Source organism: Perna viridis, chromosome 7, assembly GCF_037379345.1.
Source record: "Perna viridis isolate PV_CMFRI_1.1 ecotype Kerala chromosome 7, ASM3737934v1, whole genome shotgun sequence".
Taxonomy (NCBI): Eukaryota; Metazoa; Mollusca; class Bivalvia; order Mytilida; family Mytilidae; genus Perna; species Perna viridis.
Genome location: NC_142451.1, coordinates 31,539,931 through 31,566,217, shown reverse-complemented (window position 1 = coordinate 31,566,217; position 26,287 = coordinate 31,539,931). Strand labels below are relative to the sequence as shown.

General features: G+C 34.2%; 3 protein-coding genes across 4 annotated transcripts; all 3 read right to left on the bottom strand.

Annotated features, from left to right (window-relative positions):
- Positions 1-827: 827 nt before the first annotated feature.
- On the bottom strand, positions 828-6,035 carry LOC148612299 (uncharacterized). The gene is made up of 3 exons (XM_088593612.1): positions 5,298-6,035; positions 2,041-2,183; positions 828-1,516 (listed from the first exon to the last, which is right to left on the bottom strand). Exons 1-3 carry the CDS (start codon positions 5,501-5,503, stop codon positions 1,206-1,208), a joined length of 660 nt encoding a protein of 219 aa, XP_088449738.1. The 5' UTR covers positions 5,504-6,035; the 3' UTR covers positions 828-1,205.
- Positions 6,036-6,200: 165 nt separating this feature from the next.
- Positions 6,201-20,253, bottom strand: LOC148612298 (uncharacterized). 2 transcript variants are annotated; one of them, XM_088593609.1, is made up of 6 exons: positions 20,099-20,253; positions 19,264-19,431; positions 16,144-16,233; positions 11,824-12,285; positions 9,897-9,972; positions 6,201-7,570 (listed from the first exon to the last, which is right to left on the bottom strand). In XM_088593609.1, exons 1-6 carry the CDS (start codon positions 20,166-20,168, stop codon positions 7,009-7,011), a joined length of 1,428 nt encoding a protein of 475 aa, XP_088449735.1. In that variant the 5' UTR covers positions 20,169-20,253; the 3' UTR covers positions 6,201-7,008. The 2 variants fall into 2 exon arrangements, with proteins under 2 accessions (XP_088449735.1, XP_088449736.1); XM_088593610.1 differs by lacking the exons at positions 16,144-16,233; positions 19,264-19,431; positions 20,099-20,253 and adding an exon at positions 15,116-15,358.
- A 1,989-nt stretch (positions 20,254-22,242) lies between these two features.
- On the bottom strand, positions 22,243-23,998 carry LOC148612297 (uncharacterized). The gene is made up of 2 exons (XM_088593606.1): positions 23,875-23,998; positions 22,243-23,346 (listed from the first exon to the last, which is right to left on the bottom strand). Exon 2 carries the CDS (start codon positions 23,287-23,289, stop codon positions 22,378-22,380), a length of 912 nt encoding a protein of 303 aa, XP_088449732.1. The 5' UTR covers positions 23,290-23,346; positions 23,875-23,998; the 3' UTR covers positions 22,243-22,377.
- Positions 23,999-26,287: the final 2,289 nt, after the last annotated feature.

Here is a 26,287-nt window from a genome sequence, read left to right as displayed (position 1 = left end):
ATAGACCCTTTTGCGCTATACTCATTGAAACGTTCACGTTTCCCATTTTATCGTTCGTACATCGTTTATCGTGCGTTTACACATTGTTTTGCGATCGTTTAAACGCACGATAAATGCACGATAGAAGCGTCCGTTTATTTTTGATTATTTCCTCGATTAAACTTTTATTTTTATATTTTTTTGCTATTATTAATCTTTATATTTTCATTAATTTCATTTTCTATTTTTTCTTTTGTCATTATTTTTAATTATTATTATTTTTTATCGTTCGTCTATCAGGAGCGTTCGTTTATCGTTCGTTTTGTGGGCGTTTAGCGTTCGTTTAGGTATCGTGCGTGCGGGAAACCTAAACGTCTCAAGGAGTGTAACTATAGTCGATGAGCATGCGCATAGCATGCTCAATAAACACGTCCGCGAGGAAAATTCTTTTGTTCTACCCAAGCCCTACCCCGCGGAAGTGTATACTGAACATGCTCATCAACTTATCACAAAAGGGTCCATTGTAATCAATCAATCAATCAAAAGCTGTTAACCAAGATAGTGAGGTGAGTATCCGATAGATACAACGATAAAGCTCTATACATTTTGTATATTTACTCCTTTCGAATTTGTAGAAGTAAACAATACAAACCTCCAATTCATTTGTGTTATTATAAACTGAGTTTTTATAACCGTTAGAGGATAATCAATATCCCCATATTTAAGTGTGAAACAAATTTACGGGAAAAGATGCAAAACTTCGACATTCAACATAGCAACTTGAAAGCAAAAATTTTAAAAGCTACATATACTCAAGCAATATACAGTTAAAATGCATGGTTATTTAAAAAAAAAAGGTTTGTTGAATACTATGTTCCGAGAGTCTAATTTGTTACACTCTTTTATTGAAATATGTCTTGTATACATATTATATAAACAAAAATAATTGCCGATGGGTCTTCTATACCGAACACCACATCATTGTATGGTAAACTTCGAAATATATCTAAGTCGTTGTGTTTTATGTCTTGTCACATACAACATCAACGAACACAAACCTCAAATCTTTCAAAAAACATGCCAAACTGGAAAAAAATACAATTTTCCAAATGTGCTACATCCCTAAAAACATTTTAACAATGCAACCCGTTATTTACAGTGTTGTAATATGTTGCAGATTAATTGCTCAAGTTTAAAGTACACATAACCAACTCTTCATAGTCCTTTCATGTAGCAACACGACTTTTTCTATCATAAGGCTGTTTGCTGACAAAATCTGGCATTGGTTCATCTTTTGTGTCCCAAATGTCGTAGACAACAATTCTTGCTGAGTTCCGTTTTTCTTTTACTTCCTTTCGGATAAAACATACCATCAGAGCAGAAGTTAATAGAAGAGCGCCACCTGTCATCGCAGGAACCAGTGCAAACGGAAATTCGAAATGGAACTTTGGATGGTCAGTCATTTCTGCTTGCATATGGTTGTTCGTCGCGGCTGTTGCAAATGCTATACGCCCACACGCCATCATTATCAAGATACCTACAAGATATAAGATTTATTTAATAATAAAAATGTTATAATATATAAGTGAAATTTATATGGAAATATCTACTATGAAACAGTGGTACTAAACAATAAATGTTAAACAAAAATATCAAGGACTTTTCATTCAATCTATCAAAAAAAGAAGAAAATATGCATAGTTTTTTATACGGTAATTTTCACACAAGTGAAGCGGAAGTCGATCTTAATAACAATTTCATTCATTTGCAAAATTACGCCAACATGGGGCAAGCGAAAAGCAAAACACAATAGGCAAAGCAAAGACGATAATACTATACATCTGGATGTAGCAGAGAACTCTAGACCGACATGGACCTTATATTTGCAATCCTATAGATTACTTTATAGAATTGCATATTTCGGGCAAAAGTTCAATATTTGGATTAAAAAGAGTTTTTAGCTAATTGAATGGTTGAACTAAAATATCAAAACTGCGCGTACTGTAAAAAGTGCTTATTTCTGTTATCTTTTAGATACGATCTAGTTTTCATAGTGCTTACCTCCTACAGAAAACAATATTGTCGACATTAGAAGACGTTTGCAGCTGACATAACGCCTTTGTCCTTTGTATAACGTTATTACCCCGACGGCAGACATTACGATGCTGAGGATGACCTCTACCTCGAATTCTAACACCCAGAACCTGAAACGGTAATTGGAAAGGTTTGAATCCTCTAAAGGCAAAATTTTGTCTCAAAATCAAAGTGTACCTGAAGAAAGTTGTATGTGTTTCTAGAACTCTTTGGTGTATCTTTCATATGATTTAATTGGTTTACAGTAATAATTCGAAACATATCTGAATGTATTACCCCTAAAAATTGAAAAAAACTTGTGAGAGTAATCAAGGGAACCAAGATTCAAGCAGAAATCAAAAGAATATAATCTAGGGACAAAGACCAGACGAGGAAAACAGACACACACAACCAAGAATATACAATAACCAAACTAATACATACATAAGTATAACAAAAAGTAAATGAGCAACTTGGGCTCCACTAAAAACTGGGAGCATAACAATGTGCACCGGTAGGGTAAGCGTCCTCTGCTTTTCTAGAAACACCCGTCAAGTTGCTCATAAAAAGTCAAGTCCAGAGTAGACGAAAGACGAAAGGAAAAATATGACACGTTGAACATTGTGCAGATGGATACACTAACGATCCACGGGTTTATGATGACGACCATAAAACTTCTGTAGTGATGACTTCAAATTTGTAGCAACATAGCCCTGTTCCAGAAGCCTATTTTAAGAAGTCTAGCGCGATACAAAAAGTCTGCGTACTTACGAAAAGCTCTGGCATAACGTATGAGTTGTGATATGAAAACTCCATACGCAGGTGCTGAAGGGATGTTGCCACAGATGAAAGGAAAGTTTACAATAGTGGGCGAATAGTCATCGCGTTTGTTGTAAAGTTTGGTTAATAGTTTTCCTTAACCATCGATCTCTAAATTTAGGTCAAGATATGAGACTTCACAGTGTGTAGTATCCTTTATTTCAAGTTCTTTGGGGGTATGTGCGATTTATCAAATCCCCGCATCTATCTCATTTACCGCAAAAAAACGCCAAATTTTACGGAGTTTTTTGCTCTTTCAACATGGACCGCATGCGTTTTCACTCTCAAGCTTCACATAATTTGTGTAAAATCGTCAATTATAACTCATATGCAAATATCTGGGGTGAACACATGTGTTCCTAACAAATCCATTTTAAAAATTCAAGAAATGGTAAAATTTTGGGGGTGATTTGTAAATTTTGCATAATCAATATTATTACTTCTAGATTTGCCTCCAAAGTTTCGTCAAAATTAGTTTGTATTATTATTTAGTATTTGCAACCATTTTACTATATTACTACTACTACTAAAAATAAGTTTTAATCATTTTCTTTTCAAATGCACAAGTTATGAGGCCAAGTATGATCCTTGACGAAGCTACTACTTTACTTCACACACAAGAAGGCACGATTTTGGGAAGGTTAATCAAAAATGATGAAAGAAAAAAAGAGTTGTATATAAGTTTGCGAAAGTAACGAAAAGAGTCAAAACAGTTTACATTATATTCAAATCCTATTGAAAACTATTTTTTCACTACGCGTCACAATACAACCATTTATTTTTTTCTTCCCTATCCCAATTCTGTCTCTATCCAGAGTCATCGGTCCACTGATAATTGTGGATTACTTAACACAATTTTCAGACGTCCATATGAAACAAGCATAACCACCGCTAGCTGAGTGATTCCCATTGGTTCTGAAATATCTTACGACAACGAGGTACATGTATACTGGACTCATTTTACTTTCATTACATGCTATTCTCTATAAGAATTAGACAGTGGGTAAATCATCATAGGAAATAAATCTTTCCATGAAATCTTATTCAAAATGTTTCCTGGAATGCAGAAATGGCATTCATTTCCTTTTCAAATGTCAGTAATTCGAGGTATATATTTTATGAAATGCAATATCTTCATCAAAGGGAGATAACTCACTTTTCTCCTTTTATTCTATTGTAAATTTGAATCACTTTTCTGCACATCAGACATTTCTAAGATTCAACGAACTGTCAAGACCATAAACTATGTGCCCACAAAGTGAAATCAGTGTATTCTTTAAGTATGATTTTGCCTGATTTATAGATTCCAATACCTAAGAATGTGGACTGATCAACCTTTGCTTGATCCTCAAGTGAACCTGTACTTGAATGAATGTTTTTTTTTCTATTTACGCTTAGTTCGGTTCATTGTTGTTGTTGTTGTGTGTGTGTGTGCGTGTGTGTTTTTTTCCTCCCACTCATCTAGGAGCTTGTAATTCGGTGGCATGTAGCATTTCTTAAATCATTATTTGTTTCTATCTACATTGCATTTCCTACAATTTGCATTGTATTTCCTGACTGATGACGTGACGACTTTTCATTCAGAATTTCAACTTCCCTTTCATCTGTGGCAACATCTCTTCAGTACCTGGATATGGAATTTTCATATCACAAATCATATGTTATGCCAGAGCTTGTCGTAAGTACGCTAGACTTCTTACAATTAGGTTTCTGGAACAGGGCTATGTTGCTACAAGATTGAAGTCATCACTACAGGAGTTTTATAGTCGTCATCATGAACTCGTGGATCATTCTAGAAAAGCAGAGGACGCTCACCCTACTAGGTCCATTCTCCCAGATTTTAGTGGAGTCGAGTTGCTCATTTTCTTATGTTACTTTGTATATGTTATTTTGTTACTTTATGTTCTTTGTTGTGTGTGTCTGTTTTCCATGTCTGGTCTTTGTCCCTGGATTACATTCTTTTGATTTCCGCTAGAATCTTGGTTCCCTTGATTTTTCTTGAACATCCCTTTATTGAAATAATAATAACTATATAATAATAAGTTTCTTATGGCGTCCTACAAACGTGAAACATTATTTAACCCGATATATTTACGCCTGGAGGATTCAGATGCCGAAATGATTGTTCTAGTCATTTACACATGGGTTGACCTTTATTCTAATGTATTGTTTCTTGATTCACTGCAAACGCTCGGTATAAAACAATTTAATATAAAGACGCAGCACACGCGTAAATAAAAACAACATCATACCCCCACCCCACGTAAATCATTTCTTAAATATATCATTAAATTACGGAAACACTTGGGTCAATATTCATTAATGAAAAAGTTTGGAAAATCCCAAAAACAATTCCAATCCTCAGACGACATCAGTCTTGAGTTGAGGAATAACTGTTAATTCTATGACGTATATACACAACTTACATGTTGGATTTGCTTTCGAAGTGGAAGACATCCAAAAATCTAACTGTTTTACACGATTCAGCACAAACAATGCCATAGAACAAACTAACGTATGAAATATATCCAGTTTCCACGTATTTCTTTATAATCCAGCCAGGTAACAAAGCCGACAAAGTAATTAAAATAGACGCGATAGTTCCTAAGATAACTGGAATTATAACTTTCATTTTTCTTGTTTATTTTTGAAAGCCTACCATTCAAACATTAACATTTTTATTTTTTTTTCAATGACATCTACGCAGCTTGTAAAAACGTTCATATCCGTGAAAATGTTAATCGCTTTGTCCGTTTCTTGTTCATTTGTACGACGTTTGTACCCGGCTTAGTGTATGTTGCATTTATCGATTTACCTTAAGGATATACTAGTAAGTTTATCGATCATATATTACAGCATGATCCATGTGAGCATTTTATTGAACTTGTAAATCCTTGCATGCGTATGTTTTAAAAAGAAATATCCATTTTTTCACGATAATGTGTCATTTTACACTCGTATTCTCGTTTCAAAGTGATCGAATCTTTGGGGCCGGGTAAGTTTTAATCCTTGTGTCAATACAAAATCGTGTAAATCGACTCATAATGGGTGAGATAACCTTTGAGCATTGGGAAGGACTCTTGATTAGTGGAACCATTCGCAGAATGTTTTTATTCTAATTTTCAAGGGACCATTCTTTAGCATTCCACCTAATGTCTAAATTGCTATGATAATAAAGTCCTGGGGTATGGTCCAATGGCCCCTTTCTACTAAATCCAATTAATGAGCTAGGGGATAGAATCAAAATGAAAAAGACAATGAGCACCAGAATTCCAATTGGTTCCATTGCCAAAAAGCTTCAGGTAAAAAAATGAAAAGCAGAACAGAAATTGTCGAGGCATTAATTCTTTTTATTCAATGTGATACCCTTCCCCTTTTTAAAATAAAGGTACATATATAAAGAAAGTTCTAAGAAACACAAGACCTGAAGTCAAAACTCATAGTGTTGAACTAGGATCCCATATTTACAAGTTATCAGTACATTACACACGCCATAACGAATTTAAGTTGTCATCTTTTATTTTGCAGAAAGGATTTTACGAATTTGAAGAAATAATCATTCATTTTCATAAGAATAAAATAAATTAATGATAGATGATCGTATACTTAATGACATTAAAACTTGAGAAAGTAAGATGTACATTGCATGTAGTCAATTTACTGTGCTGAGCATAAAACCTTTTGGGAATGTACCGTACTTTGTATGGCGAATGACACAATGTTTTGTTTTTCTTAAGTACCAGTCCACATAAAATTCAGACACTGCCAATAGTAAAGTGATTCATGATGTAGAAAAACCAACCGAACAAACAACGCTTTGTCAATCTACATATGATATATATTTACATAAAAATATTTGTTTCTGTATTCAGATCTACACTATCTTTTGGGAAAATCTTACATTTATCTCCCAATAAAATCAAACAAAATCAAGAACGATAACTCTTGCAAAATGTAAATTTTAAGTACAATCTATATAATTTTTATCTCAATAGCGCAACCTCCAATTGAAAAACTAAGACTGGTTTTGTGATCAGTGGCTGTTTCTGACCAAGGAATGAAAGTGAGTTAAGTGGGTTTTTGAAATGCATAAATCACCTTTTGTCCGATTTTTATATAGACCGCTACTTAAAACCATTAATTATTATGTTCAGTTACTACAATCTCAATACTGCTACAATTTATTCCGGAATCACAATTGTCCTGTTTATCACTTTTACCGATTTCTGATGATGAAGCGTCTGTATTATCACGATGATATTGCACAACACAATTTTTGTCTTGAATTGAAATGTCCACTGTTTCCGTGTCTGCTATAGGATAATCTTCCGAAAGATTTCCTCTGGCTTTTTGTTTTGAGTTTCGTCGAAACGTATTTCGCATTACAGCCATTAGCCTCGAAGGTCTGTCTAAATATGACGGTTTCTCTAGTTCTTCTTTCTTTTTCAATTTTGCCTTCTTCATTCGCAATGACCCGTTAGATTTTGATGATTTTGCTGATCGGGTACTACTTTTGCGAAAGAAGTTCCCGAAATCAGTAAATAGGCTGTCCCGTGGAGCCGATGAATCGATTGGTATGTGAAGTCGGTCATCAAATGGTTGCATGTCTATACTAACCGTGCTATGATTGCTGTCTATCCTATGAAATTGTGCTGGTTCTTGTCTTCCATGTGCTGGTATTGGTTTTGGAACCTGGTGCCTGAAATTAAACTGTATCATATGCATTGCTTTTCTTTGAAATGGAAATGCATAAAGAAAAAACGTTTTCCATGTGATAATGGTTTGTCCAATGAAATGTTATAGTTCTTCATCGCCTTGATTTACATCATATGGATCTGTGATAAAGATTTGATAAGAATATCCACTAATCTTTATTGATTATTTCATTCGTAAAGAGGTCGAGATCGCCAACTACTTTTAACAATTGTAACACATCGTTAACTGATTGCAAAAACTCGTAGAGCATTCGCCAGAACTCGTGAACAATTATCTAATGGATCGTTTTACGATTCATTTACAAATAATTGTGAGTAGTTGTTTTGCGGTGGATTTTCGGATCAAGATGAGCTCACGGAAAATGAACTGATAACCAAACTATACGACAAATGCGATGACTTCTCGTTGCGTATCTTCAATTTTCCTTTCATCTGTGTAAACATACCTTCACCACCTGCGAATGGAGTTTTCATATCACAACTCAAAGGCTATGTCTTGCCAAAATAAAACTTTTGTACCGCGATAACTTTCTTACTTTAAGGCCTCTGCGACAGGATTATGATGTTACAAAGCGAAGATTACAAAAAATTTATTGTTCGTCATCATGTTCTCATTATGGTGTATACATATGTATCATGAGGACCGATTTGATCACCATGTCATCTTTTTCCTTTCCTTTTTCGTCGACCCCGAATGTCGCATTTGTTGAACAATTAGATGGGTGTTTTTAGAAAAGCAGACGACGCTTACCCTACCGGTGCACCTGGTTCATGCTCCCAGATTTTAGGAAGTTCGGGTTGCTAATTTATCTTCGTTTATTTACGTGTTTTGTTTTGTTTTGTTTTGTTACTTTTGTTATGTTTGTTTTTTTTTTGTTTTTTTTTTGTTTGTTTTTTTTTGTTTGTTTTTTGTTTGTTTTTTGTCTTGTTTTTCTGGGTTTTTTTTGTCTTGTTTTGTTTTGTTTTGGGGGGGATTCATGTACTTTGTGTTTGTCTGTCATCTAGTCGTTTTTACTACCATTCGAATCTTGGTTGGCTAGATTTCTCTCCTCATTCGAGCACACTGTGCATCATCCCATTCCGACAAACATGCTTTCATTGTTGCGGATTCTTCTTCATCCCTCTGTGCCAGTGGGAGAAGGAGTCGCACAAAGTTTTGATAAAATATTAACTTGTTTCTCTCGTAATACGCGTCTCATTTTTCTGAATATTTTCTTTCCGAAATATTTAACTGAAGAATGAATGAGGCTGTATGGCCTAGCATTTTTACGAGTGAATACAATCCTATTAAAAGCAATCATTTCCGTTTGTTTTTCACTCATAACTATACCGTAAATATTCGTAAAATATTCGTAAAAGCTCATTGGTTTACCGTTAAATATTTGTTAATTATTAGTTAAAGCTGGGATCAAATCGTAACAATGGATATTGTACTCACAATAATTATAAAAACACTCTTTGCATTCGTAAATTGCTCGTATCTAACATTTCTGAATCGTGAACTTTCATCATAAATTCATCGACTTTCACTCATATTAAATCGTGAAGTGATTGTTGAAACACGTGGCCAATTGTAAAGCACTAGCAAATCACTTGTGGCTTATTTGCAAAAACTCATGTAAGTTTATGGAACTTTGTAAATTTGGTTTCGTAAGGATTCGGTAGAAAAAATAATGTATGAAACGGAGGCATCAAGAATCGGAAAGAGTCTTATGCGAATGATAAAACAAATTCCATCTTCTTAAACGAATTGATACGAATGTCAGCGAACGCATGTATGAGATGTTATTGAGTTATTCATGGATTCTGGCGAATTAAATATGTATTGAATACGAATTGACTATTCGTAAGGAATTCGTGTATCTGAAGGGTTTATTTAGCAGCATCTATATCATGATAATTTAATAATTGTAGAAGTATCGCGTTTTTTGTTTAGATGAAAGTTGTATCGTCTTACTGGCACTATTTTACAACAAGAAAGTGACGTCATCAATGTCTCTTATTCAACTTTTTTCCCCGTCTATTCAAAATAAACCCATAGTGCAGACTTGAAAACATGCTACGTGGGTTATTTAGTGTGCACATTGTGGTTGAAATTCTTCACAGACCGTAAAATATTACATTCACTCTTCAAATAAAAGTAAATCCGTCCCGCCAATATACTACCATTCGAACTGCTCACAGTTTCATGAATATTAATTGTAGTTGTTCCATTTTCATTTTTACAGTTCGGTTCTCGAAGCCAAAAACTGGCTGTGTTAATCATACATTCAAGCACAAGTTAAAATTGCTCAATTGAAATATACGAACCTTCGAATGCATACTGCCACAAGAACAAGAAGAGCAACTAAGGAACATCCGCCTACTACTCCGAAAAGGACCACTCCTAAAAATGCATAAATTAATTTCAAACATTATTTTTTTTCATAATAGACTAATCAAACTCAGGCCCAATGGTGAACGTTATCCTATGGCAATAAGAACCAAAGCTAGTTGAGTCCATATGGACCACATTAACTTTCAAACGTATTAAAATTTACTCATCTAAATAATGGTAACAACAAAATTACTAATCCGATTCATAATCAAGTCAAATCCAAAATAAATCTGGCAAAATAGATATTATACCACCGGAGCACCTGGTACTGCAATGGTCCTGAGTTGATACAGGCACTTCTGGCGAAATGGTGGGTTAAATCTAGGTTTTACAGCACGGCGCTAAACCTCTTCCACTGCGGCGTGGATCTAAATATGATTTACTTCCTTTATTTGGATAATAGGTGGTTATATAGGTCATTATGATAACATGTAAATTACTAAATTCAAATTTTTATGTAAGAAGTTCAATTTCAAGGTATTTGAAGGTAAATTCGGTTGATATTTCTGGTAAGTGGGTTGTAATATAGTACTGAACTAGTGTTATTGACATACTTGTATACTTTTAAAAGACAGTCTCTGTAAGAAACCGGCAGTAGGTGAAACATTGCGTGAAAAAAATCCATTTTTAAAGTTTGATTTGACTATTTCCACCATCACAATCAATGAAAAAAAGCAAGATTTTCCATACATGTATCATATTGGTAAATTCAGTTATAATTTTATTAAAATGCACAGAAAATGAACATTTCATAGGGAATAGCACTGTCAAAATCCTCATTTTTCTAGCATTCTATTAAAAATTTTATGAGCAAATCCAAAGAGGCAGAGATCAAACAGAGGAAGCATTCTTAAGTAATTATATTGTCAGATTGGTGGGATTTTGACATGCACGTTTCTTTTCCCATTTCGCCTGATTCTTACAAACACTTACATTTAACGTTATGCGGTGTTCCGGCCTTACCAAGGAGCTTGTCATATTTTTCATTTAGAAAAAATCGTTTTCTGGACCGATTTCTATTAAGTAAATAAGGAAAACCAATAACACAACACTATATATTTTTTTTCTCATTTTTCAACATTTTAAGAATTTACCCAACACTCATTGCTACTGTCAGTCATTCTTTGAAAGCAAGAGTAGACAAAATATCAATAAACAATTCATGTTTAAGCCATTAACGATTTAATCAAATTGATTGATAAATTATACTCATAGCCTAATCTAGAGGGAGAAATGAGCACAAACTTCTCCTTGTTTGTGATAACTCCTCCGATTTGTATTTGACAGGGAGAAGTTTGTGTAATATATTACATGGACAAATAAGTCAATAGACCCTTTTGTGCTACCTCTTCGGAAATCATGAGCATGCGTGGAGCATGGAAAGTTCTTTTCTTCTACCTAAGCCCTACCTCGCGGAAGTATACATAGAGCATGCTCATAAACTTACCACAAATGGTCTAATTTGTAATTTTCAAACATGATTTACTTTAACATTCCCCTTGTCAACTATGTCTGGATTAGACTCTAATATCTTAAAATTCCTATTCTTCCGGGTTAAACATTTCGAACATATCAAATAGCACAACAAAGAAACAAACCTTCTGAGAATACAACCATGATCACTCAATGTTTTCCGACAGACTTCTTGTGCACATTCGTGTACAGCAATTTAGGACTGGACTACAACCGTTCGGTTTGGTTTTAATAAAGTCTTTTCATTTCCCATTTGATAACATACTACAGTGTACTTCCTGAATATCGTAGGTGTATTATTAAAATTTTACCTTTGATAACAGGAAATAAATCTTAAATAGTCTTTAAGAAGAAGTTTTATCGTAAGTTAATTTATAACAAACTTACCTACACCGCTGCTTTTCTCCTGTTTGGTGTTACCATGTGTTGTCGTCATTTCTGTCCGGTTTTCCGACGTTGATGTTGTTATTTCAGAGATTAAGATCGATGATGCTACAGTCTCATTTTCTAGTGGAAAGAAAGACGATGAGCCGAACGCTTTGGTTGCAACCGATGTCATCTCATCAGTAGTGCTGTGTGCAGTGGGGAAGTAGTCTGTTTCAAGTGTAGTAGATTGGTTGTCAGCGCTGAGTGTGGTAAAAAATTTGTCAGTTCTATATGAGGTAGGCATCTCGTCAGTTTTGAGTGTAGTGCGGATGTCAACAGTTTTCAGTGTAGTAGAAATGTCAGTTTTGAGAGTAGATGTAAGGTTGTTGAGTGTAGTAGACACATCTTCAGTTTTGAGTGCAGGAAAGTCGTTTGCACTGAGTGTAGTAGGTAAGGCGTCAGTACTGCGTGAATCAAAAACTTCTACCAAATATAAAAATAGTGAAGCATGACTATAAATGAATGATGTCTTGCAGTATAGTAAATAAATATAACGCATCCTCAGAAAATTACGAAATAATGTACTAATTCAAGATCAAACTCTGGTATACTACTGTCGAAGTTCAAGCTTGTGATTTTTCGGAATTCTTTTAGTATTTCCTCTTTACTTTGTCCCAAAAGTAAATCGTACAACCGCTTCGGTCAAGAAAACCATCTAGTTTTTTTTTTCTTTTTCCGTTTTATCTGATGTTGAGTATTTAAAACTAGTAAGCACCAGTCCAAACAAAATTCTAGCACTGCCTATGACAGGGGCGTAGCTAGATATTGATAGATATATAGGCACTGTGGGTCAAGGGCCCGGGAGGTGGGGGGCAAAGCCCACCGAAGCTCACCGGTTTTAGGTAAAATCAATCGCATTTCTTTGATGAAGAAATGCATGTTTTGCCTGATTCGTACACCTAAAAGGCTGAATCATTTCTTCATATATACATGTTTGTCTTGGTTAAGTTGGACGTGAAAGTTAAAAAATACTACAGTTTAAGTGTGCATATGTTGCGTTACTCCATATCCATTTTGTTTTCAAAAAGGTAGTCCTAATCTACTATTCAATATGGAAGAATTCACAAAGAAAAAGGTCATGAAATTTAAGGTGTTCTGTAATTATTTTACATTTTTTTTTCCTTCTGAATACTATCTTGTTTATGGGAAGTCCAGACGTCGATTTTTTTCTACTGGCAAAAACGTCAACAGTGTTGTCAAGGTATATATATCATTTCCAATAAAATCGTAAAATTAAAATGATAGATCCAGTTGTTACAAAGGCTTTCGACGTTGTCAATGAAGACAACATATTCTAGACCAACGGACAGATAGACAACATTAAACTCGCATTCCTGACACGTCTTCTAATAATATTGGGTGAATATTAGGCAGGCATTTTAGTACATCATTGGTAAATTTCAATGTTTTAATTACGGGGACGAGATTTCAATGTGACTGTCGTATAAATTACGGGGACAACTTTTTGTTCGAAGGACCGACAGGAAACTGATATCTACATAGAGCACTTGTAGAAATCGCGATGTTTTCGAGTACAGAGTACATGTACCTAATTTTTAAAATATTTTCGTGTTTACTCTAAAAATCGGGCTAAGTGATGAGCTCTTTATTTAAAAGAAAGCTTTTTTCATTGTCCCCGTCTCGTTAATCGAATGGTTACAAGTAGATACTGTTTTTTCATTGCCCCCTCTCGTTAATCGAATGGTTACAAGTAGATACTGTTTTTTCATTGCCCCCTCTCGTTAATCGAATGGTTACAAGTAGATACTGGTAACCATTCGATTATCGGAACGGGGGTATTGAAAAAAAAATTTGGTTGCTATCTATTTTTGTGCAATGAAACAATTTAAATGTATTTGAAAATATAACTCATGTCAATTTGGGGCAGTTACTGACAGAAATGTTTAGACAGGCTTACTTTTATAAAGAATTCCACTTAAGTGCACGTTAGGGGCCTTCTTGATCTTGTTTGAGGGTATATGAACTAACTGTTCATTGTTGAAGACCCTTGTACAATATCAAGATGCAGAACAGGAATAAAATCCTGTTCCTTGAGTTTCAATGTGATATTTTCAATATATCATGTGAAGTGTTGTCATACGCACATTCACTCCATATCCTCTCTTTTTATATTAATATGTACACGTACATTTTAATATTATGAACATTATTTTATTTATTTTTCTATTTACAAAGTTAACTTCATTTTTGTATCAAATTATCTCTTTATAAATCATTTATGAGGGGTTGGACACGGAGACAGGAACCCGGGAATAAGGGGAGGTAGAAATGGGAGTTAGGGTGCAAGCTTGTCGGGATATTACAATGGGAGTAAATGAGAGAAAACAAGTGAGGGAGATCTGGAACCCGATAGCAAAATGGAACAGGAACCCCCTGTCTACCCCTCTTGTATACATGGACATTGGTCAACTTTCGATAACGATATTTCAAACGGCTGGACCGTTCACGCCCAGGGAACATATACATGTAGCTCAGACATTTACACTAGTTTTATTAAACGGAAAGTCGTATTAGGCCAATACAAAATATAAGTATGCCTGTTTCGGGTTGAAAAAATAGGGTAGGTAAATTATTTTGTTTTTCAAAATCATTTTATAGACTTCAATGGGGCACATATCGTGACTTTTAAAAATAAAGTTAACGCTGCTTAACCAAAATCATTATATTTCTCGGAGTTTCCCACGGCAAACTTTACCAATAATTAAAAATTAGCGATGGCAGAATCTAGGTAAAAAAGGAACAACAAAAAATAGGGTAAGTAGTTTGGGCTGAGGGACGGTTGGTAAAATCCAGTTATTTTTATTAGGTGAAAAAATTGATTCTTAACCTTGCAGGGAAAGGGTAGCTGAAGGCATTCGTCCATTTGGAGCACAAAATTGGTTGTTTGTCAGTATCAGATATTTCACTGAGGCTTCGAAGTTTAGCTTCATCTGGGTATGGTGGTTGGAACTGTGTAACTGTAGACAGGTACTAAAAATACTACTTTCCTTTTGAAATTTGACAAATCAATGCGCTTAAGATCTAGACTCTGACAAATTATTCTCTGCATCAGAGTTCAAAACTGTTGTATTCATTGTGTACCTGACATGATAAGCTTTCAGATGATACCAAGTTTGCATATACTGGCTAAATCACAAAAAATATACAATGCATCCTAAGAACTACTTTGTTTTTTACGGACTACTTTCTGGTATGTGCAGGCGACTGGTTCCCCTTAATAGTGGTATTATACCTAGAGCTACTTGAATTTGATGGCACTTCTGAAGGATCTGTGCGAATATCATTAATACTGGCAGTGGTCGCTGGCTCAGTATCTGATAGAATACACACTGAAAGCTCATTCTCAATACTGCCTTCCTCTGATCTTTCATCTCTTCTTTTTTCTTTTTGGTCGAATGATAAACTTGTCCATTTTGCGGAAATCGCAAATCTACTTTTATAGAAGTTATCGGAACGTTGGAATGATTAGTAGAAAACCGATAACGGGTAAATGACGTTGGACTTCCGATTCCATGTTGCTACACTGAAGCGCAATTGAAAAAGTAATATCAGCCTTTACTGTACAGTACTCGTTTTATATGCATCCATCAGATATTAAAAAAGAAAAAAAATAGTCAAAATTTTGTACAGGCACAAGCCTGAACTAGCCTTACGTAGCAACGCCCCTGTATGGTACAGGTAATTCATAGTGTAGAAAACACACACAGAACACACATTTTTTTCGATCTTCAGATGCTGTATTTAAGGGAACATTAGTCTTTTTTACATTGATATCCACATACTTTTGAGAAAATTATACATTAATCTTCCACTAAAACCAATTTAAAACAAATCAAGCACGATAACCCTTGAAAAGTTTCTGAATAAGAAATAAAAGTAAATTTTGTGGGTTTCCGACGTGTATGAATCACCTCCTTTTTTTTTTTTTTTTTTTTAAATACCGCTACTTGCACAATGTTTATACAATTACTTATGTTAAAACTCTATCGTACTAAAATCACCCAGTTTTTGGCTGTGTTAGTACTTCCTCGTTCCTTCTAAATAATAAGATATTTATCCAATAAATTTACAATGAAAAGTGTGTTACTTTACACCACAGTAATATTCTCTATCACCCTTCATGTTATTTGGGCCATTAGCAGATATTTGCCCAACACAAGTATGTTAATATCCGTTCTCAATTAAACATAAACCAGTATTTGATAAATAGCTACCATTTTAAACGAGAGCAATGGCCTTGGATTTTTGGATTTTACTTACCAACTTTACATATGACAGGGTAGGACTCATTACAGCTGACTGAACTCAGAGTTAAGTTGGTGTTAATATCTTTCGCAACTGTGCAATTACCTATAAAAATTGAAAATTCACATGTATATAGACATTTTTTTAACCCCCCCCCCCCCCAATGTAAGTGATAGTGATTACCCTTCTTTCCGTCCCTACTTCCCTTACGCAGAGACGTACCAATCTCTTATCTCTTATCCGTTACTCCTTCTATACCACTGAATAGAATTTAATGAAATTTTTACAAAATCTTCATTTCCTATTCCCACTGTGTACGGGGCGCCGAATGGAACTTGATCTTTTTGTGATCAAAATCAACTTTGTGTCACAAAATTCAATTCTATGTCCCAAAAGTCAATTTGATCTGTGTCACAAAATTCAATTCTGTGAGACAAAATTCAACTCTGTGTCACAAAATTCAATTCTGTGTCAAAAAATTCAATTCTGTGAGACGTAATTCAATTTTGTGTCACAAAAGTCAACTTTGTATGCAAATTAGTTTACAAAATCCTTTGGATATGCAAATTAATTCAAAATGTGCAGCATCATGTACACGTGTATTACAAACTTAAAGCAGTCACTGCAATACAGTGGATATGGTTCGAATGTGCACGGTTTTAATAAAGCACATAAGTGAAAGGTGAAAGAAATATTGGATATCGTAATTGTATAACCCACTGTGTCACTTTATCTTGTTCCATTCAACCGAATTTTTTGTGTCATACAAAATGTACATCAATAAAATCGGAATGAAATAAGGAATCTATCTGTATCTGGCAAAAAATCGTGAGGGATAGTGGAACAAATAATCTTTCGCCGACTTAGACAGATAACAAATTTCACCACACAACACATTTCTAATATGATTTTCTTGGCTAATCTGATATTTCATTTCTTTTTCCAGCAAAATTTGGGACAAATATATAAATACAAATTATCTTGTCAAATTTTTAAAAATTTGATTACGATTAACAGGTCGGGCAAAGCATTTTATAGTTGAGTTGAAAGATGTCAGGAAATGATCACATGATTCACCAGGAGAAATCCCAATGAATCGAAAGTAGAAAAATCGCGTATTCTAAAACCTGATTTTTCAAACAAATCTCACAGAAAAAGTATAATAGCAATTTTAGTCATTTCAAAACAGTTTTACTGTAGAAACAACTTATAAGATTTTTTTTTAAATTTCACTTAAAACGGCCTTAACCGTCCTGCGTTGCTCGAAGTAATCGGAAACCTGAGGTTACTATTTCCAATGAGAAATCTTACAAAATCGTGATGACAGAATTCATTTGCGTATTCAAAGAATTCTGTAAACTAATTTGCAAACACAAAATGTGACACAAAACTGACTTTTGTCTGACAAAATTGATTTTTGTGACACAAAATTGAATTTTGTCTCACAAAGTTGAATTTTGTGCCACAGCATTGACTTTTGAAAGTTGAAAATTTGTAGTATTTTATAAATTTTGTCAATCGGAATTAATTTTTGTTGAAAAAAAAAACGACTTTTGTCTGTACAAAATTGAATTGTGAGTACAAAACTACAAGAGCCCCATTCGGCGCCCCGTACTGTGCGCCTCTTATCTTAGATTTTGATCCGCAACAATTTGGAGGTCAAAAGGTGAACGTTATCATCAATCGGGACTACTCGGCCATTTTCGCTCCTCTACAAAAATAATCTCGGATGCAAAAAGGAGAATTACTTCTTGAAAAAAATGCTGGCGGTACGAGATCACAATTAATTCCCCTTGACTTTTTATTGTATACGATTATAGTTCCTTTTTTTTTGGTGTGTTTCTTCCTGATTTTTTTCTTTGCAGTCATAAACTTTATTGCTTAGTATTTACTGCAGAAATGTAGGGCAAGGATCAAATTTACAAGGAATTTTTTTTTCATTCTGTAATTTTATGTGGAAGTTGTGAATTGGTCTTATGGAAGTAGGTAAAAATTTAGAACATTTGGCAGTGGTCACTTTTCATGTCTACGGGCATGAGACCACAATTAATTTTCAAGTGCATTTCAATATACACATTTGAGCAGATTAAAACATTCCACCGGCGCAAAATGAATAAAACTTCTCTGGCCTAAAGATATGTACAAACAGGATTTTATAGATAAATATTTGAAAATTTTACCATCATTTTCTGATATGAATACATATGACCCAGAAGTGGGGTAAACTGAGAAATGAACCGAGTTAAAAGTCCAAAATTTTAACCTTCTTCCACTGCACCAAATTACAACTTTTAGTTAGAATTGATTAATAAAAAATATCCCATGTAATTTTAACCTATTTTCTACCAATCAGAGGCAAAACTTCAGCAAAAAAGTTTCCAGTAAAAATATGAAAAAATGTGGAAGGTACCTACTACCAAAGTTGGAACTATATTCGTACACAACGGAAACCAAGGGGAATTAATTGTGTTCTCGTACCTTCGGGGTCTCAAAAGCACTGAAATTGTTCGTGTTAAATCCGGTGTGGACATTATATGGGTAACCCCTAACCCCAGAGCATTGGCCATGGCACTATTTTTGCAACTCCTGAATATGCAAGCTCCGGAAGAGCGATCTGTCTTCCTATTCAAGACTTAAACACCGTTGTTTGGAGCTTAATTGCACAATTGGATAAATGGGTACATCGATGGTACAGAACTAGAGCTGCTTCTAGAGTTTGGAGCAAGTAGGCGGACGTGTCAAGAAAAACAGAGGACGCTTCTTCTATCAGTGTACCTGGAACAGGCTCCAATGTTAAGGCTGTATTGCTTATTGTTTCTTTTAGTTGCCGTGTGTATTCTTTTATTTAATATTTGTGTTATTCGTAGTGTTTTGACTGCTTTAGTGTTTCCTATTTTTTACTTTTCTGTCTATGTTCATGTGGTAATCGGTTGGAGACCGGAGCAGATCCAAGGGCAGGCGTGTCTGTCCCCTAAAATTAAAAAAACTAAATTTTTTGCATGAAATCTTGATTTTTTTTCATAAATAATACCACCAAAAAAAATTCCACTAATGCTCCTAACATGAAATACCGCTTCCGGCCCTGTGACTCCCTACATACATCGATATAAGAAAGAGCTTAACTATCAAACCAACCTTCACCAGTTCCATTTATCCAGGAAGTGGTATAGATGTTATTTCTAACGGCATCCGTATACAAATCGCTTCTTTTCAAAGCAGTCCCATTGAACGCCGAACAAAAATCTTCTATCTCAAACCATGTTACGTTGTTTTTAACATATTGAACTGATAATGTATGGATTCCTGTAAATATAATTCCCAGTGCTAATTAGAAAACGATTCGTTAAACAATGCGTACAACCGAATGCTGTGCGTAACTGCTGATTAACCCGAGCGTTGACGATTGATACGGAAACTTCGGAATCAGGGACTCTCCAAAACCTACGGAAATGCAGACTAGGCACATTACTTGTGTTGTCCATAAAAAATGGACAAAAACTTAATTTTACATGAAAAAAAAGCAATGAACACACATAAACACACAGAACAGTTCATCAGATGTTTTTGAGACCTTGTTTAAATAATCCAATTTATTTTTGCTAGGCTGAATTTAATGTAAATTTGTGTTAAGATACACCATGCATGCATGATATTGCAATGAATGTGATGAATGAAAAAAGAAAACATCTCATTTTTATGCTTTCGAAAGAATTATTATTCCATAAATAGCGCTGAATTAACAAGTCGAAACAAAAAAATCAGTTTTTGCTCTAGTATCTCAAGCATATAAAAGGTGTTATAACTACTTGCATACATAGACAGGGGGTGAATGTTTAACCTGAGTTACATATGTATCACTTGGGTACAAAATTAACAGTTAAACGATTAATTTGGTGTGTTAATAATCAATTCATATATAGAAAAATGACAACGAAAAAATAGAGCTTATTTAATGTATGTAATAACTGACCTTGTTGAAAATTAAAACAAATTATAAAATACCAAGGTATGTAAGAATATGGAACTGCTTCACCTCGCATTTCTTAACAAGGAAGACCTGATAAAAAGGAAATGATTTAAGGAAATTTAACACCGGCGATTGGTATCCGATCGTCACGCATCAACAATTAAATAATTGTTTTCTGTAGATACGGAAGAATTGTTTTTATTACTTATTTTTTAAGTTTAAACATCTTGAAATATCGATTGTGAATATCTATAAATAGGATTGTTCTTACTTTAACAATTAAAAGATTGTTTACACACAAAACCTTCAAATAAAACTCATTTGTGCATAACATATGAAAATTGCGCAATGTCTAATAATGCGTTAAATTGTTTTGAACAAATATAAGTAAAGAGCAATTTTACAATAATCAAAGCGCGGAAGCTTTGTGTCAATGAAGACGAAAAGTCAGCATAGCATTATTTGATAACGTTTGTTGAAAGAGCAAAGGTTTCAGTTGGATACCATTGAGTATTGAGATGTTCTACGAGCTACTATCGTATGGAATCCGTCTTCTCTAAATGGGTCCATCATTAAGCACTTCGTCTATTGGTCATGTGGAATGCCAGTATTTTTGTTTAAAGTTACCACAGAATTGACAGACGACGTAATATCATAAACTATATTTAAAGGGTTTGTTAAGGCATTTTACGTCATACGTCATAAGACTTAGTATCTCGTTTATAAACGACTTCGTATCTCGTTTTTACAACATAACTAACTCGTTTAAACGACAGCATCTCGTTTAAACGACTTAGTATCTTCGTTATAACGACTTAGTATCTCGTTTAAACGACTTGGTATTTCGTTATAACGACATAGCTAACTCGTTTAAACGACTTTGTATCTCGTTTAAACGACTTTGTATCTCGTTTAAACGACATAGCTAACCTGTTTAAACGACTTAAGATCTCGTTATAACGACATAATTGGCGTTGTTTTTTTGTTTTTTTTTTTTTTGTTTTTTTTTGTTTGTTTTTGTTTTATTATAATCTCAATGGAATTATTTCAGATTCGGATACATTGTTATTGACCACCAAAGACAGACCAAATTGAAATTTGAAATATTTCACTTTTGTCATTTGAGAATTATGCCCTTTAAAAAGCTAAAAATGTAGAACTTGAAAGTCTTCCAGATACTAAGTCGTTTAAACTTAAAACGAGTTTGCTAAGTCGTTTAAACGAGATGCTAAGTCGTTATAACGACATAACAATAAGTGAACACCTGGCACTAATGGGCTTCTACGGAAGCCCATTAGTGCCAGGAGTTCACTTATTTTTAAGTCGTTATAACGACTTAATATCTCGTTTTTAGACTTAGGATCTCGTTAAAACGACTTAGTATCTCGTTTTTACAACATAGCTAACTCGTTTAAACGACTTAGTATCTTCGTTATAACGACATAGTATCTCGTTTAAACGACTTAGTATCTCGTTATAACGACATATCTTGCGTGTTTTTTTTATAATCTCAATGGAATTATTTCAAATTTGGTTATATTGTTATTCACCACCAAAGACAGACCAAATTGAAATTTGAAATATTTCACTTTTGTCATTACAATTTTGAGAACTATGCCCTTTAAAAAAGCTAAAAATGTAGAAATTGAAAGTCTTCCAGATGCTAAGTCGTTTAAATGAGACAATAAGTCGTTTAAACGAGATACTAAGTCGTTATAACGACATAAAAATAAGTGAACACCTAGCACTAATGGGCTTCCGTAGGTTACTGACTTGTGTTAATATGTTTCTCTGGTATATGCATATGTTTTTACTATGTGTGCCTGACTTTTATTTGCTCTGTATACACAAATTAAATTCATTCACGGCTTTTGATTTTATTTTGTGGGTAACGTTAAACAATGGTTGCTTTCGATTCTTCTTCCAACTTTGCATGTTGTGTGTACATTTTTTAGGAATTCCATATTTATTTTGATAGTGCAGATATTACCAACATGTAATGAATTTAAAACCATACCTTCCCTGATTAAAGAATATAATACAACAAATTTTTTGCCCACTTTTGAGATATATATAGTTGGTGTTCCTGTGATCTTTCTGAGGATGCAAATATTTATATAAAAAAAAACAAAAAAAACAAAGGTTCCTGACTATTATTGGTTTAATTTTTGCCTCAAATATGCACAAGAATAACAAAAATAAGGTCCAAACAAACCACCTCCACTTACATTCGGTAATGCCAATCGAGCTGGTTCTAAAAAAAATGAATTTAAAAATAAGATTTAGGTTTTATTATATTTGTAGATCGTCACTGACTCGCCGTCATTATTAGCCACATACAGACAGTCATCGTGTATGTTGAATAAAATGCACAAGGGATTAGTTATATCATGTTTCTTTGACAGAACAACAGCTGATTTCGTACCTTCTGTGTTAATTGCATGAATTCTATTCTTGGCGAACTCTGTGGTTAAAGCTTGTCCTGACGGATGTATAGCAATGCCACGAGGGCATTTAATTGTCAAGTTCGAAAAACTGTAAATTTCCTCCGCGAGATTGTTATAACACAATATTTTATGCGACCAGTACACTGAACAGTAAATATACTCATTTCCACAAGAACAAAGACTTGCCTCTCCAGTCACATCGGAAACGGTAGTCTTAATTTTACCACATGTGTCCATAAACTGTAATCCACTTTCTAGACAATTTACAACAATTTTTTCATCACAATATGTGATACCATGGCAACTGTCTGGCGTTTTCAAAAATCGAAGAGTTTTTCTAGTCATGATATTAATGACAGCCACAGAACTTTTCTCCTGCAAAGTAACTGCGACTTTTTCATTGTCTAAGACTGTGAGACAGCATGGTTTGCCAGGCACAATCACTGATTTTTGCTTTTCGAGATCCTGGCTGTATATATAAAGTTTATTATTACTAAAATCTGCCATTACAACTCGACCATTCGGAAGAGTATCCATGCTACTTATCCACGCTTTCGCCTCTAAGAGCTTAGTGATATTGAATTTTACCATTTTCTTGAAACTAAGTTTATCAGAATGTTCCTTGTCACATGCGCCAAGATCGTTCTTTTCTGTCTTGTGTTTATCTATTTCTTCGAAATCTATTTCTTCGAAACTATCTTCGATTTTATTGTCATCTACAGCAACCGTATCTGAGAGCATACTCATGACAATTGTATGTGCTACTCTGCGTTATGTTTGTTGTTCTGTCTTCTGCATTAAGTTCTGAAATGATTAATTTCAGACAATTTACCAAAGTTCTTTCACAAAACTGACAGGATTTTCCCTGTCACGTAGTCAGAAAGTAGAATGGAATAGAGCTAGGAAAAAGCATTTCGAAAAACAATGGTTCTTTTTAACCTTTTCGGAGAAAGAACTTGCTTTAAATGAATCCGAAACTTACTTAATCATTGTTATTAAATCGGAATTCAGAAAAGTCATGCATGTATCGATTTATAGTAATTTAGTCTTTGTATTTGTTTATTAGCCAGTTGTTTTTTATTTGATTATTAGCAAATTGTTTTATTATTATTAACAAACTTATTATTATTATTGCTAGCTTACATTTGAGTATGACATATATATTCCATACCCCGTGGGCCCACCTTCAGCGGTAGATTCCGGGGTCCAGGGGTTGGAATAAACATTGTTTATTTCATGGACAATTTGTGCAAATAATAGTTTGGAGTCCCTTTTTTGCTGTATACCCCTTTTAAAATGTCTACACTCACTTCTTCGAAAAGAAAAGCTTACCTTGAAGTAAATGTGCCTTATTTACAAATGCGCAACAGGTACTGGGGTATATTCCATTTAAAAATAACCTAAGAATTTCCGATCAATGTGGTAATGGAAAAATATATACATACATAAAGTAAACAGTAAAAATCGATATGTCGTTGATTTAAATTTGCTCTAAATGTAGATTGTCAATTATTACGATTATAATGATATAGCAAGTTGCGACATGACTATGCCAACACGTGTTCCGAAGTAACCAGTCAGCACCATCAGAAACATGCAAATATACGGGAGAATCTAAACCCCAAAATAATTTAAACAAACCAAAAATAGAGATCAGAAGACAAATCCGAAGGATACCATATTTGAATGTGCGTTCATAGTACATCAAGTTGGTTAACGCACTTTTCTTATATGGCTAACATATGGATCTATGCCACATCCGGTTCTGAAGGACGAAATAGAAAATATGGGCGGATCCATAGATTCCAAAGGTATCCTCCAAAAAAACAGAAGGGCATCTAGGCTACTATTTTGCCAAAATTTTGCAAGAAATAAACAAAATTCCATAGCAAAAAGAGGGTTACTACCCCTGAAAAAACTGAATCCACCACTGGAAAAGGCTACCTTATATTAGAATCAAGCACAGTTGATGCTTAATATAAACTCTGTTGATTATGTTCAGTATAATTTGTATGTTTAGAGATTGTACTGAATTAGCATCTTCGGTCGGTGGCATTCTTTGATTTTCAATGTGGCCCAGAAACACTTGTTTCGGTTTTTTATAACCATGATACACAACTTAAAATATTTGCTGTATGGGATGGGTTTTGTTGTTCCCTTGTGCTTGTCGGGTCTTGGAACGGGATATCTTTTCCCATCCCTTTTTGATGAGAAAAACTACTTTTTTATAACAGAAACATAAAGTTTGGGAAGAATTATTAACAGCTACATGTATGTCTGGGTGTATATCTTTATAGATAATTTAATTAACATAGAAAGATTTATTTTAATAGATTTTGTATTTTGTGCTTATTCAAATCATTCTGTTTTAACACTGTACGTGATAGCTCTACCTCGGCAGATATACAAAAATTATTTCAATTTTAAAAGTCGAAATTTCGACTTAATTACATTCGTGGGTCCATAATAGCCTCCGTACTCGAATCGTTTTGAACAGTATTAATTATTTCAGAGACATTATATTTATGTCTCTAATTATGTTAATGAAATTAGTCCATCTGAATCTCTGTTGTACCTAGTCTGGACCCGGTGGTGCTCTTCTGGTAGTTCAAAACCTTGGTCCGTTTCCAGAAATTGTTTTTCCATACCCTATGGTAGACAAATGGATGGAAATGTAGACCCAGTTGCAAAGGGAATATTCCTCTGATGCATAGATTAATATGTTGATAATTCAGCCGAAAATGCAACCCCGTGAATGGAATAGACGATGAAGAGCACTTTACACTAACTAAAGATGCAAAAAATGTGGTAATGCTAGAGATGTTTTGACAGATATATATATATATATATGTAATCAAAATTGTGATTTGAAAAAAAACACATAACTCCAAGAATAGGTTATTTGGCTTATGACAAATGAAATCCTTTGGTTTTAGGTGTTATCTGTCAATTTCTAATAGCATGTGAAAATCCACATTTAGAATAATATTAGTATTATAAAATTCCCGTAAAGGGAAGGGAAGGGGTAATTTTTTTATATGAAGCAAGTGTCTGTGGTTCCGTCCATTTAGTTTCGAGCAGGGACTTTATATACACTACCGGTTTCGAGTTGTTTAGTAAATTTAACTCGGGCTTCTTTTGTGTTATTGATTGATTTATAGGTCTCTTAATTTCTATCAGATGATTAAAGAGCTGTGTTTCCATCACTTAAAAGTATATAATTACTGAAAATTTCCTCTTGACTACGACAGTTTTCTGTGATACAATTAGGCTTATGGAACAAGGGTTATTTCGCCACAAGATTGAAGTCATCACTTAGGAAGTTTTATGGTCGTCATCGTGAACTCGTGGATCGTTACGGTGTATTTATTCATCTGCACCATGAAAACTTATTTGTTCAATGTGTCATAGTTTTCATTTCCTCTTTCGTCTACCCCGGACTTGACTTTGGTATTTTTAGAAAAGCAGAGGACGCTTACCCTACCGGTACACCTGGTCGACGCTCACAGTTTTTAATGGAGTCCGAGTTGCTCATATACTTTTATAGCTTTGTACGTACTATCTTGGTTATTTTGTTGTATGTGCCTGTTTCCATGTCTGGTCTTTGTCACTGGATTACATTCTTTTGATTTCCGCTAGAATATTGTTTTCCCTTCCATTGATTACTCCGGATTTCAGCGGACAGTTACGAAATGGCATACTGTTTTTTTTAACTGGTTACCTGTTTAATACCACAAGCTATCCC